Source organism: Zalophus californianus, chromosome 2, assembly GCF_009762305.2.
Source record: "Zalophus californianus isolate mZalCal1 chromosome 2, mZalCal1.pri.v2, whole genome shotgun sequence".
Classification (NCBI taxonomy): domain Eukaryota; kingdom Metazoa; phylum Chordata; class Mammalia; order Carnivora; family Otariidae; genus Zalophus; species Zalophus californianus.
The window spans coordinates 56693744-56712648 of record NC_045596.1 but is presented as its reverse complement, the minus strand read 5'-3'; the positions used below and the strand labels follow the sequence as shown (position 1 = coordinate 56712648).

The window sequence follows — 18905 nt, the reverse complement described above, 5'->3', positions numbered from 1 at the left end:
GGACACTGGGGAGGGGTATGTGTTGTAATGAGCACTGATGATGGTATTATATAAGATTGATGAGTCACAGACTTGTACCCCTGAAACAAATAATACATTATAAGTTAATTAATTGAATTTAAATTTTTTTAAAAAGGTAAAAAAAAACATAAATCATGGGAATAAAAGGCATAACACAGGGAATATAGTCAGATATTATAACAGTGTGGTTTGGTGACAGATGGCCGCTATACTTGTGGTGAGCACACATATTGTATAGAGAAGGTGAATCGCTATGTTGTACACCTGAAATTAATGTAATATTGTGTGGCAATTATACTCAAAAAATTAATTATTTGGGAAAAAAAAGAATGTGGGAACCACCATCTCGGAAGTAATGTGAAAACTTTTTTTTTGAGCTGCGAATTAGATGAGATTAATCTCATCTTTCCCACTTCCTATCCTATTCTAGAATTATTCCTTGATGACCACTTTACAATGCCATGGATAATACCACACACCTAACATGCAATACATATACATGCAGTATGTCTAATATAAACTGCTGTGAGTTACTTTCCACAGTAACTCATCAGGCATATCTAAAAACACTCTCATTCACAGGGGTGTTCCCTTAAATTGGAAGGATTAAAACAACTATATGCTCCTTTAGGAGAGAGCTTCCAACTAAGGAATGCAGATCCCTAAGTGAATGGGTTAGCATTCCAAAAAAAAAAAAAATCTGGTATTTGGAATGAAGTTGGAGGCATCTATATAAAGTATGAAACTCCCCCCAACACACACAGACAGACACACACACACACACCAACTCAACTATTACAAAGCACAGTGAAATTCTCCTCACAGAATGAGTGCCAATGAGAAATTTATCGTGTCTAACCATTTGGGAGCAAACTGTTCTCATGGGAAAGCTATATTCTCCTAGGAAGTAGGAAATGTCTCAGAAACAATGTGAATTAAGAAACAGTGTCAATTGTTTCCTGTACTCCAGTTACTGAGGGAGTCCTGCAGCTTTATCTCGAGTCACACAATATATGTAAGCAAAGCCAACCAATTTCTAGAGTAAATCAAACACTGAGAGCTTGGTTGCTTTCGTTCAGGAATCAGGAAAACATCATGAAAAGAATTAAGAGGTTAGAAAATTTTAAAACCTGTCATATTAAATATTTTCTACATCTTATTAAATAATGGCAACTAAGCAAAAAAAAAAAGTCAGTGAAGCTACATTAGTCATACTGATATTACACAGAAAGATTTTTTTATTTACCCACAGTGTCTTTGATAAGTCACTTAAAAGATAGTTCATATGGGCTGATAGGATTTTAAGGTAAGATTTCTGACTATAAACTGTTGTTGTTGTCAACCTAACCAAAGAGGGTGATTCAGAGAGTGAGCTTTCAAAGCCCACGGAGAGGAACATACCTGACCTTCTGGGACCTAACTGGAGTTACACCACCACAAAAATGGTGCCACTTTATTCACACCATGGTCACATGCTTTCCCACGAGTCCCCACCCACTCCCCCGCCACTTTATAAAGAAGATTCAGCTTACCCCCATCTCCTCTAGCTCCTGCCTCAGGTGCTCCCCCCAACACATACCCTTCACGCACTTTCACACACTTTCACATAGGTGGGGAAGCTTTCAGATAATGATGATGCTCTCTGGAGCCCAGATACTAAGCAGAACTGCAGTTCCTGGCAAGACACCCCAAATTTCAGACATTTTTTTATCAGCTTTATTGAAGTATAATTTACATGCATAAAATTCACTCATTTTAAGGGTACAAGTCAAAGATTTTTAGTATATTTACAGAGTTCTGCAACCATCACCCTAATCAACTTTAGAATTTTTCCACCAATCCAGGAAGATCCCTCCTGCACATGGGCAGCAGTGTACCTTCCGCGCCCACCCCCATCCCATACAACCACTCCTAATACTCTCAGTAATGGCCTCTGGTAAGCTACAATTCTCTGGTAACCACATAGCTGTGACCTCTTATGTGGGCATCCTTACAGCACAGTAGAATAGACTATTCCCCGAGTAAAGAAGATACTGCTTTCCAAGAGCTGCCAAAGGAAATCATGACACTGGGCAAAACTCAAAAGCATCCTCCTTTTCTTCTTACACATTTCCGGTAACTAAATTTTCCTTTTCTATCTTGGGTTCAGGGAGAAGAGAAAGAGCATGGTCCTGCGGTTAAATAAACCTTAAGGAACTCAGGGACAGTGCTTGTGTTGCATCAATTACCTCTCGGTCACTGTCCACTTCAGCTTCTTCGCCCACGGGAGGAGAGCAAGACACCCTCACTCTGGAGAGTGAGGAGAAGGCGTGCTTTCTCCAGGTGATGACCAAATATTTCATAAGCTGTACATGCCAAGTAACAAAAATACCAAAAGTAAAATGAGCTCAAATGGAAGATTCTTTCTTGCTGCTCCCACGGAATACCTGTCTTCGGGAAGCAGAATTACTGATGAAAATATACTATTGTTGATAAGACTCTCCTAGGTGGATTTCAATATTTATTTTCAATAAAATATCTTAACCTGTCTCACAGATATGTCATGAAGATTGATGGCTATTTTTAAAATTGCAACTCATAAAAATGACAGCAAGCACTTAGGTAATCTATAAAGGTTGAGGGTGGAGTATTATTATACATATAAAATAAAAAATGAGAAACTTGACAGACAAGTTTTCCAATCCAGCAAGAGTCTACAAAACCGTAGATGCTAAAAGAATCAGGGACAGTTACCTGCTTAACTTGTAAAAGAATTTTAGACTAAAAATATATATGTATATGATATATAAATATTATATATATATATATATATATATATAAAATCAAATAAAACCTCTCTGCTAGAAATGTCACCAAAAACTGCTTCCAAAATTTCACCAAAAACTTCCTAAGGAGAAACAATAATTTTTTTTAAATAGCTATAATTCATAAGAAAAGGTGATTTTTTCAACTACACTCAAGTAGAGAAAAAATTTAAGGTGATTGCATTAAATATTATTAAAATAAAGCTTCCATTTTTGCTACGAAAATTGTAGAAAGTAAAACCACTGGAATCTACATTTGATGGTGTTCATTTAGGTGTGAGTCAAAGGGCATTCAGTCCTTGATTTGGCAGTGGCCTCAGTATCAGGTGCTCAGATAAATACCCTGCATGCCTTTCTCTGACAGATGGTATAAGTTCCCAACAAACTCTAAATGTCTTGGGAATATCTCATACTCCATCCCACAGCCAGTACTACTGGGAAGAACACATGGCTTTCCTAGTTATCTCTGAATGTCAGAAAGTATTACTAGGTGATGCTTACATCTTCCCATCCTCACCTGCTCCACCTCAGCTGAAAGCAGAAGTACTGCAATGCTATCATGTCCAATTCTTCCAATTCCTGAGATATTTCTAAATTCATGTCATTGATAGCTGGGATCATGTTTTCAGACCAACAGAGAACTCTTACACTTAGTATCTCTGTAGTTATTCGAGTTAAAGAGGCTTTCACAGACACCACCAAGGATGATTTAGAATTTTGTAGAATTAAACCCATCAAACCAAAAGAGGGTTTTATACCAGCCAAACACAAAATTCTATAAAGGACTGGGTAGTTAAAACACCATATGCCTCTATATGCAAGATCGATCTATTAGCTCCTTTAGGAAACATATTACTATGTTTACTGTACATACAGATGATAGCAACAATTTGTTGGATACTTACAAATGTGCCAGGTTCTGGCTAAGTCTCTTATATCTATTACCCCATGCAATCATCACAACTGTACGAATTCGATACTATTATCCTAATTGTACAGGAAAGAAACCAAGGTTCAGGGAACTCATGGATACCGTCACCGGCTAACTCATTAAATCCCAGAGGAGAAATAGGTCTCAGGTGTCAATATCAAGAACAGTGAGTGCTTCATCACTGCTTTAGCGGTGGTTTGTTAGTCTTCTTCTTGTGTGTGTGTTGGGGGGGTGGTTACTTATACTATAAAGTATACAGTATTTATACTCTCAGTCTTATAACTGATTATACTTCCTTCTTTGTGTTGGCTGCTAGAAATAGAGAGACAAATCTCGGGCCAACCAGCAGCGGGTAGGCAGAGTTTTGTGACATTCATTTATACACTAACCTCACTCCTCCAGCTTTTCAACTATTACTTTCCCTTCACACTAAGCCGTTTTTGGAATAAGGCAGTATATAAATATTTTTTAAAAGCTGAGATGTCAGTACTGAGGGAAGAGGAGGGGGATGGCTGAGTGTGGCTGTGGGGGAGGGTAGATTTCCAGGCAAAGATTTAGACCTATAGATTTAGATGGATCGAAAGGATCACCAGAGGACAGGTAAAGTCTTCGCCACCCCCATCCTCTTACACACATCTCTAATTAAACACTGAGGGATGTTCCCAATCTGATTTTTATCCACATGGTTTCTCCTCCTATAATCACCTGAATTTCTGTTTTCTCCAGTTCAAAGACTCCACAAATGCTTGGCACTTTATATAACCCTTCTAGAACTAATCAGCAATATTCCCAAAATACAAGTCAAATACTGCCTTCCCTGCCTTAGCTAAAGTAAGCTGATTTTATGCCAAGATTCCTAAAACATGTTGTGTCTATTGCCAAGAGGGATGTAAGGGAGGGAAGCAAAATTAAGAAGTATTTATTATTTCTATTTTAATTATGAAAAAATGGAGAAGAGGAGGCAGAGCAGCTGGATGAGTGACAGATTACAAAAAGATGCTACAGACTTTACTTCTTAAACCAAAACAAATGTCAAAGATTTTTTAGAAGTACAAAAACAGACTCATAGTATCAAGTCCAGATGCCACAGAGGCTGTGGGTTTGACACTCTGCGGAGCAGGGAAGGAGGCAGGGGACGGGCTAAATAAACGTTGGGCATTAAGGAAGGCACTTGTCAGGATGAGCACTGGGTGTTATATGTAAGTGATGAATCACTAAATTCTACTCCTAAAACCAATACTACACTGTATGTTAACTAACTTGAATTTAAATAAAATCTTGGAAGAATAAAGTTGTTATACGTTCTCTAAAAAAAGAAGAAATAGATCAGTACATATAATCTGAAATACTTTAATAAATGAAATTCAAATAATTTGTTAGCTTATTATCCACCAACACATAAGAGTGTCCATAAGCAGCTCTAATAAGATATAATCCAAGTAACACTGCTATAATTTACTGGGGCATAAATATCAGCTCATGAAAAGAAAACCCCCTTCAAAGGGCATGGTATAATTTTTCAGTTAACACGGAGAAAGTCAGACCTTGAAGAAATGTTTGCAGGAGGGTCCACATTTCAAACATATACCACTACAAAAGCAAGGCCTGATTTCTCTTTTTTTTGTATTTTGGATAGGGGTCACTTTTCACATAGAAGAAAAAATAATGCATATGCTTATTAATAAAAAGTTATATATTACTTATGTAATTTATTTATAAATAATTTTGAATGTTGACGAGTAATCTCTTTTAATATTAATGCTACCAATTACATTTAAGATTAGGCATGCAAGCAAATAAACAGTCGAAGTGATGAAAAACAGGAAAATACTTTTCTTCCCACTGAACTGCATGGGAATTTTGTCCACTAAAAGCCTCAAAGAAAACCTTAAGGCAACCTGAGGTTCCTCAAGCAAGACTGATAAGAAATCTCAGCTTGTTATCTGTTGTTTACCCAGTACAGTGCTTTTAATATTTAATATTTTATGATGATGATCATGGTAACAATCTCTAGGCAGAAACAAACAGCTACAGGAAAAACGTCTTGAACGGGAGTCAAGTTTATGGTTATTCAGCTAGCCTCCTGTCCTTTAGTTCAGTAAACTTGTCCACCTGTCTTTTAAGTGCTCATTTCTAGCAAAGTTCTAATTATAGTCTTTAGGTACAGAGGAGGACTCGAAGACCACACACTGAGGTTAAGATTCCATTATAGTTACCATTACTGATAGCTAATAAGAGGCAAAAAACTGACCAGCACGATAAAATATAGTTTGAATTAGTGAATATTTGTAAAGAAATATAACTTTAATATGTTCAGTGGTCATCAATTATTTGAAAACATCTAGGCTAAAATAACCATTTAAAGGTAGTCCTGAAACCTACCTTAATGAATGAACAGGACTAAAAGTCATCTTATTTTTCATAAAGGGCAGTTCCTGAAGTGCTTCACAATCTCTAAAAAGTTGACTCTCCAAAGCAATTTTAACTTTGCTCTAGCAAAATCTCTTTTCTATTCATCTGTAGACATAAAATATAATCTATATGTACATCTATATCTCTATATTTCTATCTACTAGATATAGGTATATACAGATATAGAGAGATATCTGCATAGTCTCCATACATAGGGAGATGCAGAGAGAGAGAGAGAGAGAGATCATTTTTATGGACAGTCCAAATCAAGCCATGTCAATAAAGTATCTCCCACCATGTATGGTACACAAAGGTGCCACACAAGTGTTGATCCTCCTTCTCCCTTCCCTTTCCAGGGGGAAAATACAGAGCTCCTTATTCCCACCACCCTTGAGCCCGGATAACAACTGTGAACCCCTCCCGCTCTCTAGCAAAGGCACTCGTGAGGACAGAAGAACCAACTTTAGACCAAGTCTAACTTGCCCCTCAGTGGGCTGCTTTAGTCATTATACAGGGTTTAAACGTTCAACAGAGGCAACACCTTCCATCACCTCAATCTTCCCTCATCCTGCCCAGAAACACATGCCTGGCAATCTCCACCCTGCTCTGGGTAGAGTTTTACCCAGAGCCTTCACGCAGTAAGTGCCAACCCCCAGGAGCTCTTGTCCTTTGCCTTAACTGAGCAGAGTAGATTGCAACGAAAAGACCCGGGAAGGCCAGCACCAGGCAGGGCAGTGCTAAGAGTGAGGAGGAACCACCCAACAGGAAGAGACGACCCCCCCCACTCATCCTGACACCCCCAGAACCCAAAAAGACCTGATGAATTTTAATGTGCACTACACATGCTGTCAAACAAAATCCACCTGTGATCCAAACACTGAGAACTGACAGTTTCAGTTATTTCTCTTGTGGTCACCATTTGCACAACTGAATGGGAAGCAGGTTTGGAAAAGAGAAAACAATGGCTAATCCAATGGTCACTGATAACTGGATTTGCGATTGCAGCCAGAGAGGCAGCTGAGAGAGACACATAAATGCACACATTCACACTCTCATCCTACCCACATTGTCCCTCTCCAACTATTATGGCTTCCCTTTTAGCACCGGCCTACGCCCTGGCTGGGCAATAGGAAGAATAGTCTTTAGTTGCTATAGACAGATAATCCACCATATAGTTATACATTCACGGCTAATCAGGTATCAAATATTTAATATTCGTTCAGATAATTCCCTGCTCTCACATACCTACACGTGGGTAAATGAGATATGGATAATGCCACAGGACTAAAACAACGACCAAGAACTAGGGAAAGTGCTCTGAGAGACTTGCATTAGTCTAAGTAAGTCCAATCCCAGAATTTCCATGGCTATGGTTTTCCACATGCCCAGAAAAGAGGACAACGTTCACTGACACAGCAGCACATAGTCATACTTTCAGAGCCGAAATGACCTTCAACATTACATGGTTCAACCTCTTCATTTACCAGCAAGTCAACCGAAGCCAAACAGCCAGTTAATAATGTAAAGACAGGGATTCTTGGTGCTCCTGGATATGTAAGGTTTCTTTTATCGCTTTCCCACTACCACAGTGGCAGCCCACCACCACCATCCCTCCCATCTTTCACTGTCTGCAAAACACAGCAAAACGCAAAACACAGCAAAAAAAAAAAAAAAAAAAAAAAAAAAATTAGTCCTTTTTCAAGTTAGTAATTACCTAGAAGGAAAAAAGGCCTCAGGAGTTCTCTGAAAATGTTTCTCTCTTACAATCATAGAATGACAAGTTTAAAGATTTATTTATTTATTTGAGAGAGAGAAAGAGCGCACGCGAGCGCATGTTGGGGAAAGGGCAGAGGGAAAGCATCTCCAGCAGACTCCCTGCTGAGTGCAGAGCCCGACTGGGGGGTGGGCGGCTTGATCTCATGACCCTGACATCATGACCTGAGCCCAAACCAAGAGTCGGACGCTCAACTGACTGCATCACCCAGGCACCCCTAGAATGACAAGTTCAAATCCACAACCAACCCTTAGCTCCATAAACTGCCCCAAATATGAAGATGTTCTGGCTACGACATCTGTCCTCCACTGATCACCACTGATCACTTGGAGAAACAGTAAACGAACTTTTAGCTTTTCCCTCTATGTGCTCCATTACACTTAACCAATTAAGATATTTAGAATGGTTATAGAATTTTTAGAGCTAAAAAGGATCTTAGAGAAAATACAGCTCAACGTTCTCACCTTACAGACGAATGGAGGAGCCTGGAGAGGTTAAAGTGATTTGCTTGTGGCAACACTGGCAGGAACTAGTATAACAAGGACAAGGGCCCAGACTTTCTCAGGGCAGTGCTCATCCCAAAAAGGAAGAGCTTACGAACGGGTGAAGCCAGCCAGGCTGTTTTCTTCTTCCTCTGGCCTTTTCATAAGCTCTTCCAACACCTTTCATTCTCCTCCTCTTAGTTCTTCCCACCTTCTGTTCTTCCAGGTGCTTCTTCCAGTTCTCATCCATCTCTCTTTCCAAGTTCCCTTCTGGCTCCAGAGGGAAGAGACCTCAAGCCTCCACAAAATGGCACAGGAATCTCCTAAATTGCCCAGAGCGGAAACCCAGAAGCAATCACTTCCATGTCTCCTTCTGTCCATCAGCAGTTTCTGGCAATTAAACCCATTTGTCTCCACCTCTTTTGTCCCTACTCCAACCCAAAATCATCTCTCAGTCGAATCCTAGCAACAGTCTCCCCACTCTTATCTTTGTCCTCCTGGAATGCTTTCTCCATGTATCAGCCAAAGGGATCTTCTTTAAAACGCAAATTTTGTCTGGTCACTTTCCTGCTTAAAACCCTTCTGCAATGGCCCCCCAGTGCACACTCAATACAATCCTAAATCTTTAGCATAGCATAAAAGGCCATGAATTAACTGGGTCCTATCCACCTCAGGCCACTTCCGCCTTGTTCACGTGGTCCAGCCATATCATCCTCATTTCCACTTCTCAAATACTTTGGGTCTTCACACATGCCTGCCCATGATGCTCCCATTATCCTTTCATCCTTTAGGGTTCAACTTAATGTCACTCTATGGGAAATATATCCCTCTGTTTCCCACATACATGATACACTCTCTAAATTATCGTATCAACCAACCTTGTCCTTAGATAATGACTGGCTTATTTACTGAACATTAATTGTGGCCTTCATTAGAATATGTTATCATGTTCAAGGATACATAAGGGCCTGGAAAACAACATATTAGAGTTCATATCTACAACTGTTCTTTACATTTTGAGAAGCTTAAAGCAAAAAAAAAAAAAAAAAAAAAAAGCACCATGCATCAGTTAAAGTTAGTAAGAAGAGTTAACAGAGACACTAATCAACTAATTTGTTGATTACCAGGTATCAGTATTAGCTTTAGTCTGAAAGCATCCTGCAATCACAGCAACCACTGGCAAGACAGTGGAATCCACTGGTAATAAATTAAAGGCAGGGAATATGTCCAAGGGAGATAGTACCTTAAATTTATAGGGTTCATCCTGGGGATTTCAAATTAGTTTACTTACACTCCTAGCAAAACTAGGAGTTAGGGAGGCACAAATGCTATTTCTTTGTAGAACAAAGTAATATAGAGAAATTAAGTAATTTGTCAATGGCTTACTGCCAATATCAAAGTATTTTTCAGGTATCACCCAAGAATCCTCAGAGCATCTCTGGTAGCTAGATAAGATAGATTACTAACTGCACTTTGCATAAAGGAAATGTAACCACATAAGCATGAGTGGCCTCATGTCACCCACAAAGGCAGGGCAGAGCCAGAAATAGAAATAGGTTCTAAGATTCCTGGTTCTCTGCTATGCTCTCTAACCCACAGCACAGACTGAATAAAAGTACCTGAACAATCAGATACTGATCTAATTTGCCAAGTACATGTAGCCCATCGGCTTCAATTATGAGCTTTCGTTCTACATCCAAGACATTTTCTCTATTTTTTCAGTAGGGATAGAATTACTTGTTGAAAACTGAATAATCAGCTGGAGGTGGGGTGGTGATTTAACCAAACGACAAATGTGCAGTTCTGGCCCTCTAAAGCTGATATGTTGGCCAATATTACGAAAACCCAAAACCTACTTTTTTTCCAGAAGTTTTGGCCTGCTAAAAGTTACTGAGAATTCTACCATGAAAAGAGTCAGTAAAATAATGTCTCAAGAGGCTTAAGTAGGGTCCATTCTCCTCTCAAAGGCAGGGGAGAATAAAGAAAGGTGAACACACTGGATACAGCACTGCCTTCTAATTCTAACTCCCTGGAAAGGTAAAAATTAACGAGATTTAAAAGCTTCTGCAGCTATTCAGAGAAGGGAGTTATTTAAGTCACCTATACTGCTGATTCAACGCATGTCACTCACCACCCTCCCTACCTTCACCTCATCCCACCTGGCAATCAGCAGCCTCAGGGGCACAGTGCTTGGAACCTCCTGGAAGCTCCCGTCATAGCAGGTTCTCACCTCAGTCCCCTAAATGCTATCAGCCGAGAAAATAAGATGTAAAAAAATAAAATAAAATAAAATCCCACGGGCAAGCTCAACAGCAACAAGAGCACCTCAACTGAGCTTTAGTCAGCGTTACCCTAGTTCTACTCCCTCATCAGACCCGATTCTCAATTCCCCCAGTGATTCTGAATCTTGTGATGATAAAAATGGTGAAATATTTAGCTCAGGTTTATTTCTATACAATTGCATAATCTCATTTAATTGGCACCTAAATTATATAATAACCAACAAAGAAGAGAATTATTCTAGCTCCGGCTGGGTGGGGAGGAGGAATATATACATTTCATAGAGAGTAAGTTTATATACACGAGATCAATTGATCGATCATGACCCCTGAATCCTCTTCATTGGTGGAAAATACCATGCACTTAAATCTGTTTTCCAGAAGAAGCAATTTTACGGGCTTCATTAGACAATGGGCACATGCTCGTATCGTAACTTGTATACAATCAGAGTTAATATGCCTCTTCTTGGAAAAGAAGACAGTTTTACAAATTAGGGACCATATGTATCAGAGTAGTCTAACCATGAAAATCAGATCTCACACCCAGAACGTAAAGGGAACCATAACGAGTCCAAAGAGAAACAGACAGCAGGCCTTGGGAAACTTCACTTGACCATTCTGCTTGCCCTCTCCAATACAAGAAGCAAAAGGTAAGTGTGGTTAGGAAGGCAAAGGACAGATGTTGGTAAAATGAACTAAGCAAATAAAAAACATTTAGGCCAGTTAGAATTTTTGGAATGATAATCCTTGAAAATTATTGGTGAAACTGTATCAACCAGCAAGAAAAAGTATAGAAAGTGGTGCAGTAATAAAGCACCCCTATTCCCAATGCCAGGTACAGCAGCAACATCATTGCCAGTAATTATCAAAAACAGTTCTATGGGAAATGGCACGTTCTATTACTCCCATTTTCCAGTTGTTTTTTTTTTCCAAACTGCAACTTGCTCCCTTCACTTACGCAATGATTCCACAATCGATGAGACCAAAGTTTTAAAACTTATATTCCCAAACGGATGCTTAGCCCCTCGGCTTTAACAAATTTAACAACTGTTTTAATTTTAAAAATGAGATGATAAAAAATATGTATCACGCAAGATGTCCCCAAAATAAGGATCAAACAATATGTTTCAAAAATATGACCAGATAAAAAGCTTCTAAAAAGAAACTTGACCTACAGACAAAATTGCTGCAAGTATATTATTTCAGAATTTCTGGATGCTTGCAAAACACAACCCAACTACCACGTCCAATTTCTTATGGTTTGCTGTGGAAGAATGTGGACATCTAAGGCAGAGAGTGTCCTCGAGAGGGCTCTGGCCCTTACTGTACTACCTGGCAAATTCTCTACAACTGGAAAACTCTGGGAAGGAATGGCTGATTCCAGTTTCAAAACCCATGGAAATAACATCAGAGTCCCTTGAAATTAAAGAAATCTATAGGCAATATTTAACTTCACTGATGCAGCAGGTGTCAAATAGCTTCTGAGCTAAGTGAAGCCTGCCTGAGGGACTCTGGCGGGCTTTCAGCTGAGGCCATGATGAGAAAGCAGCAGGGCGGAGAAATGTCTGTATGGACACAACCTGTTCTGGGAAACCCAAGTTGCTGTTCAAATATCAACCCTTACACACCCCACCACATTTCTTTAAAGCTCTCCAATGAGTGGATACAGGTTTCTTTCAAGAAGGTTTTTCCTTCAGCGATATTTGCCTGAGTGTTTCCTCTGAACACACAGTTTCTGAGCCATCCGAGTGAACAGCAGAGAAGAGGTCAGCAAAATGCAACCGGACACTTATAGCCAGCGCTCAGAATAGCCCCAGCTCCAACTTGACCCCTCCCTTCCCATCCGATAGGTTTTCATTCACTCCTTCTTGGCAATTATGCTTTTTACCGTTGTAATTATTAACAAATGTCCACCCGGCCCCACTTCTTCTTTAGAATACTACCTCCTCCAATACACATAAATACATCATCATGATATCCTCTAGTGAAAAATAGGGTTAAGTCATTATGATTTCATGTCTGTAAAATGTTGAGATCCTGACCTCCAAAAAGACAAACGTCACCATTAGTTTAGTCTCTGTCTTCAAGAGAGGAGAAGAAAAGAGAATAACACAGACATGTTTCAAGGGGCTCTTTTACTTATCAATATAGATATACATATAAACAACATAAATATGTCAATGATCTCTGCAAAATCAAATAGCAATAATAGCAAGGACAGAATCTTTAGAGGCTCTGTTGTTTCATTTAATTCAGAGTACTACGGGAACCAAATTTCTGACTAAAACTTTAAACAAAGACTTTAGAAGATTACATAAGGTAATTCTGCATATACTTTACTTAGTTTATGTCATATATTTGTGCATTCCATTCTTCCTTTTAACAAATATTTAGTAAACATCTACTCTGTTCCAGGCCCTGCTCTACTTTTTTACTTTTATTTCCCTAAAAATAATCCTCCCGTAAATTCCACAGATTTTTAACAATTCTCGCTCTTAAAGTCCATCAGTAGACATGGGAATTTGTAGAATTATCCTTCCATTTGGACAGATGGGAGCACACTTCCTTCTGGACTCGGTTTTCAATGGAAGAGGAAAACCACCACAATCTATCATAATAGCTTTGAGAGTACTGATCACACTTCAGAAACGGAGATACGTTTCATTCAGCCAATATTGTCTTGCTGTATTTTATGCTTCCTGAGTTGCTGGTTACACTAATGTTCAGAAAAGGCCCCTCCTCACAAAGTCAGAGTTGCCAAGGCTTGCTGGGAAGTTACCTAGCGCTGCAGAGCCAAGGCCTTATCTCAAAGGATAAGGTGGAGTTTGCTCTTTTCCCCTATTGCGAAATATGAGAATATTAAGTAATCTGTTTATATCATACAGATCCAAAATCTTAGCTAGCTTTTTTAAGGATAAAACATCCATAGGATTTCCTGTTTGGAAAAAGCTACATGAGACTCTTTCTTCCGATCTCAACCTTGGTTCACCCAATAAAATTTGGCAATTTCCCCCAAGTGCGTTTGAAATGAAAATTTCTTGTAATACCTCATGGCCAGCATTTCTGGGTCATTCTGATAATGTCAAATTTCTCATCTACAGACCAATCCTGTGGAAGTGCCTGGTCTAGAGCTGGAGTCTTCTGGTATAGAAACGAGTATGAGTATCTGAAACTTTGAAATTTTTTAAAGGAGTTTATCCACAGTAACCCTTATGTGACTAAAATGTTAACTTTATAAAACTATACACATACACATATACATCGATATAATATAACCAATGAAAGAACAGATATAAAAGCTTCTCTTTATTTTAAAGATTAAAATTGGCACTTGGTTGCCTTTTTTTAAAGAGGATCTCTTTAAATCATTAACACAAATGCACATGAAGTAAATTATGTGAAAATGAGGTTTAGGTCTTTAAATATATCCCACATAAATTCATTACTTAAACAGAAGATGACTCCTCTTCTGACTCACTCTATTCTTAGTAAGCTTTGCAGATGATGGCTTTCTATTGAGTTTTTAGACCATGGATTAAGCATCATGCCACCCACTGAGAGTAAAGTTGAACCAGGTGAACTGAGGGCGTGGTTGGAAGTCTCAGTCTCTCCCCTTCGGAGAACTACAGCAGAAGGGATCGTGTGAGAGCATCTAGCTCCCCTCACCTTCAGGCGGAGCTGAATCTGATTATCACAAATTAAGGGACCCTAAGAAGAATTTTAAAAGCATGAACATTCCAAAGTAACTACAGCTACTACTGGGCCTTAGTCACACTCATAATCACTTATTAGGAGTATATCTTATTTGTGCAAATTATTTCAAAAAACAAAACTTTTAAGTTTTCTTTTGCCAAGTGTGCCGCATTATACTTCAACCATGTTTATCCTAGAAGCAAGAGAAGTTACTTGGATAAAAGGAAACATTTGATAATATAAATGAAGGGTGTTCCAGCTCCTTGCCCTTTGGATTCTGATCCTTAAAAGTGGTGCATTTACTTCTGCCATAAATGTACCAGAAACTCAACTACTTCAGAACAAGATAACGCTTTGCTTTCCTCTAAATACACCCTTCCCTATGCAGTTAAAAATATGAGATGGACACGCGTCCTTGTGGAAAACATTCCCACTCAAACTATAAATCCTTATTAGAGGTCTTGACAGTTTTCATTCTCAACCACTGAGACCACGACTTAAGCCATAAACCTTCCATTCCAACTTCTTTATACTTCACCTGGAGTTACTATAAAATCTAAGTGATCCACCCCCACCAGATGAAGCCAGGTGAGAAAAATGGGAGGGTCAACTAAGAGGGCACTAAATCAGAAATAGTCCCTAACTGTAGTTTCAAGACCTGTACTGTAGGGGCGCCTGAATGGCTCAGGTGGTTACATGACTGGCTGGTGCAGGTCACGATCTCAGGGTCCTGAGATGGACCCCCACATCCACCTCCATGCTCAGCGTGCACTCTGCTTGAGATTCGCTCTCCCTCTGCCCCTCCCCCTGCTCATGCTTTCTGTCTTCAAAAAAAAAAAAAAAAAAGACTTGTACTGTAGAAGAGCCTGCACTGTTGGATATTCTCCACCAAATAATGACACCAAAAGCAACCACGCTATAGAGTCTTAAAATGCGGGAACAGGCAACTGGCTAAACATGCCTCGAAAGAAGTGTAATCAGCTCAGTTTCCAATCAACATGAAAGATAATCTTAGAACAGAAGCCTTATCAGAATACAAAAATACACAATATCCATGTGGCAAGTTTAATCATCATAAAGCCAAACAATTTTACAGATGTTTCTACCGTATTTTGTTGTCTTTTTGTTTTTTCTTAAAGAAACTTGACTACAGATTTGTCTGCTATTCATTACATTGTTATTTTAATTTTGTGCTTGAAAACCAAGGGAAGTACTTTAGGAAATAAACTTGTTAGTCAAAGTCTTAAGAACCCCATGTACAATACCCTATCGCAGTAGAGTGCTGTCAATCCTACAGACCTTACAAACTCAAGAAATGATTTACATCTCCTGTGAACTTAGCTAGAACATTATTCTCAAGGAAAACACACACGCGCGCACGTGCACGCACACACGCACACACGCACACACACACACACACACACACAAAGAGTACATCTCATTCCCAAGCTTTCTCACTGATATTTCTACTTTAATTGCCCCAAAAGTATATATTCACTCAATTCTACAGTATTTCTTACATTCATATGCTGTAACTTGAAGATCCTTATCTCCTCTTTGACACTGGGACAGTGAGAGAGTCACCACAATGGAGACTTAACATCAGGGGCACAATAATCTTAAAGACACAAGTTTTACTATTTTGCTCGCACTGACGTGACATTTTCCCACAGTCATGTTGTAAAAGTGCAAGGAACCCATAAAACAAAATGAAAGAAAATACTGTAGTTTCCTTTTTCCTAAGAAACTCAGGCATCAAATTCTTATTAGTCAAGAGTCAAGAGCATAAATGAGGGAAGGAGGGCAGTGGGGGTGAAGGGACTACAACGGCCAGAAGAAACTTAGTAAGCAAACATGAGAAACATCATCATGGCCACACTGTGCCAACTATTCCAGGAGGTCCAAGAAGGCATCACGTGCCCAGGACCTGGTGTTCAGTCTGGTTGAAGAATCACTCCGGACCACACAATACCCACCTTCTTTCTTCCAACCCCTCCCCCACACTGGTCCAAGTTTCTGGTAAGCATTAAGTGTTCACCAAATGGCACCAACCAGACTAGAGTTCCCAAAACACATATGAACTGATTCTCAGGTGATTTTAAGAGGAAGACTATATGACACAGTTCACTTGCAAGTTTCATTTAACTTTATGAGTACTGTCCACAACTCTGATTATTTTTTTTAAATCTCATTGTAAGTATTAATTATATCTTGTATATCTGTGATGCCTTTAATTAATAAATATTGAGCCCTGTTTTCTCATTATCAAGTGAATAGAATTATGCCCATATTACTGATAAGTCAAGAGACAAGAGGAGAGGGGCACACTGGAAGCATAAGAGCACCAACTAAAATTTAACTCTTACTTGGTTTTTAACAGGCACTGGGCAACATTAACAAAAGAGGTCCTGGAGGTTTTTTAAGTAAAAACATGTCCATCATTTCCTAATGGAAACTCATCCATGATCACCCCTCTTTATAACCGTGGTTTATACCCATTTTTCCTGCAACAATGATATCATTCTCCTTCTGTAACATGTTTCTCTACCCTGCAAGCTGTAAGAAAGAATATTAGAAGATGCTGCCAAATACATTTATATAAATCTAGCAGCTTCTTTGAATTAGTCATCGCAAGGTGGTAACTAACTGGCAAAATATTTATTTCTTGACAGAAAGGCACGGCTAACATAGGCACCTGCTTCAAAGGTAAGACACCTCCCCCCCTTTTTTAACCATGCAGGACCAAACTGATTCAGATTCTAATGGTCCAGTGAAGTTCTTAAAATTACTTTCTGTGTTGAAGAAAAATGTGCAGACTAATAAAACCCCATAGGAAAGCTTAAGTTTTTAACTTCAAAAATATAAGCTATATGAAATGCATGAGCGCTACTGTCTACGAAGACATAGGTATACGAATATACACTTCCCCAGACCCATAAAGCTCACCTTCTACTTCTTCTTCATCACACACATGCTTAAGGAAGGAAGCCCCTCTGTCCAGGACAGCTTCATCCTCCATCCTATAGTAATAAAAAAGAAAAAAAGAATGCTCAGACTTCTCCTGGAGCGAGCCACTTGAAGTAGCCCAGCTTCTGGGCAGGTTAACCTGCACGCTGGTGTTCATGTTAACAGGGCAGAGCCACTCTTCCTCTGATGTCTGTTAACTCCTTCACGCAGCTCCTCTCATCTGGTGCTTGAGAATATGCCGGTCCCACATAGCTTCAGTTCTAACCTTGAGAGGGCACCCACATGGACAGGTGAGAGAAAATCATCTCAATCCTATAGGCTGGATGCTGGGGGTTCTCCCTTTGGGATTCGCAAAAAGGAAAAAAAAAGAAAAAGAAAAAGATGAAAGCAAGAAAAAAAAAAAAATACCAAGAGAGGAAGTTTGGTTTGTCTGGAGTGCTCGTGATGATCGTTTGTGGAAATCCAGCTTCAGTGCTTAGCTCTTTAAACACCCACTGCATAAAAATGTATACCCTCACTCACACACACACACACACACACACACGCACGCACACCCACCCACACAAGAAAACGACAGGGAGTTAGGCTAGTGCACAGTGGGAGCCTAGCTTCCAGCCAGCCTCTTAATAACAGCACAGCCCAGTACTCTCTGTTGAGTGGCAAGCTTTGAGTCACATGTTGGCCTTACGGAAATCTGACATCTGAGGATTATCCAGCAACCCGGCTTCAGCAACAGTCACATATCTATATGCCACCCATTCATTCATTTTCCACGTTTCTATGTATATCTGTATATCTGTCCTGTTAACTCTTCCCTGAAGGGCACAAAGTTCTTCAGTTTGTAGCCACATTATGCTGTCCTCCTGTCTCCTTACATAATAGGATCTGCTCTGCAATTTCATATGCTAAATAAGACCTCAGAATCCATCCAAGTAATGACAGCGTTTTTATGGCCTCCTGATGCCAAACATGTTTCTTAGTTTATAAGATGAGTTAAGGTTTAGTTCCAAATTCTGGGACTTCTTTTCATTGCATTAACTTTGACATGCAGAATTCCATGAACTCTATTTATAGTGAAAGCAGAAAAAAAACCCGAATTGCTCAAATGCTGCTTGTGTCGCACCGGTCTAGAAACAAAGAACTTTCTCTGGAGACAGCTGCTCTATGTCATACCGTACATAAGCTCTGCCAGAGAACCAAATGTTCACTCTGTATTCGATTCATCCAATTATATGTTCAGGCACTGAATATTGTAAGTCTGTGTTCCATATTGTTCCATATTGTCTGTATCTTGTGCTTCAGATATCTGTTATAATCTATGTGGATATGCACTGAATTCACATTTTCCTCTTTTCTATTTTAGGAGCATATCCATCTTGCAAAGCAACCATCTGAGCATAAAAAAGTCAGAAATTGGGTATCAGGTAGACCTGGGTTTAAAAAACCTAGCACCACCTCTGAATATATGTATCACCTAGAGCAAAGTATTTAACTCTTTGAGCCTCAGTTTTTCCACCACTGAAATTGGGGGTAACAGTATCA

The 18905-nt window shown here is 39.3% G+C and overlaps 1 protein-coding gene across 6 annotated transcripts in view; it reads right to left on the bottom strand.

The window, feature by feature from the left end:
* SLC4A4 (solute carrier family 4 member 4) overlaps positions 1–18905 on the bottom strand; it is a 340863-nt gene that overhangs the window by 276994 nt on the left and 44964 nt on the right. For 4 of the 6 annotated variants that reach the window (XM_027598153.2, XM_027598147.2, XM_035726063.1 and 1 more), the window contains exons 1-2: positions 17772–17911; positions 17343–17416 (exon numbers count right to left, since the gene is read on the bottom strand). In XM_027598153.2, coding sequence (XP_027453954.1) covers positions 17343–17416; positions 17772–17863 — 166 coding nt within the window. In that variant the 5' untranslated portion in view covers positions 17864–17911. Of the gene's footprint in view, positions 1–17342; positions 17417–17771; positions 17912–18905 lie in introns of those variants that run through there. The other 2 variants (XM_027598149.2, XM_027598150.1) reach the window with 1 other exon arrangement.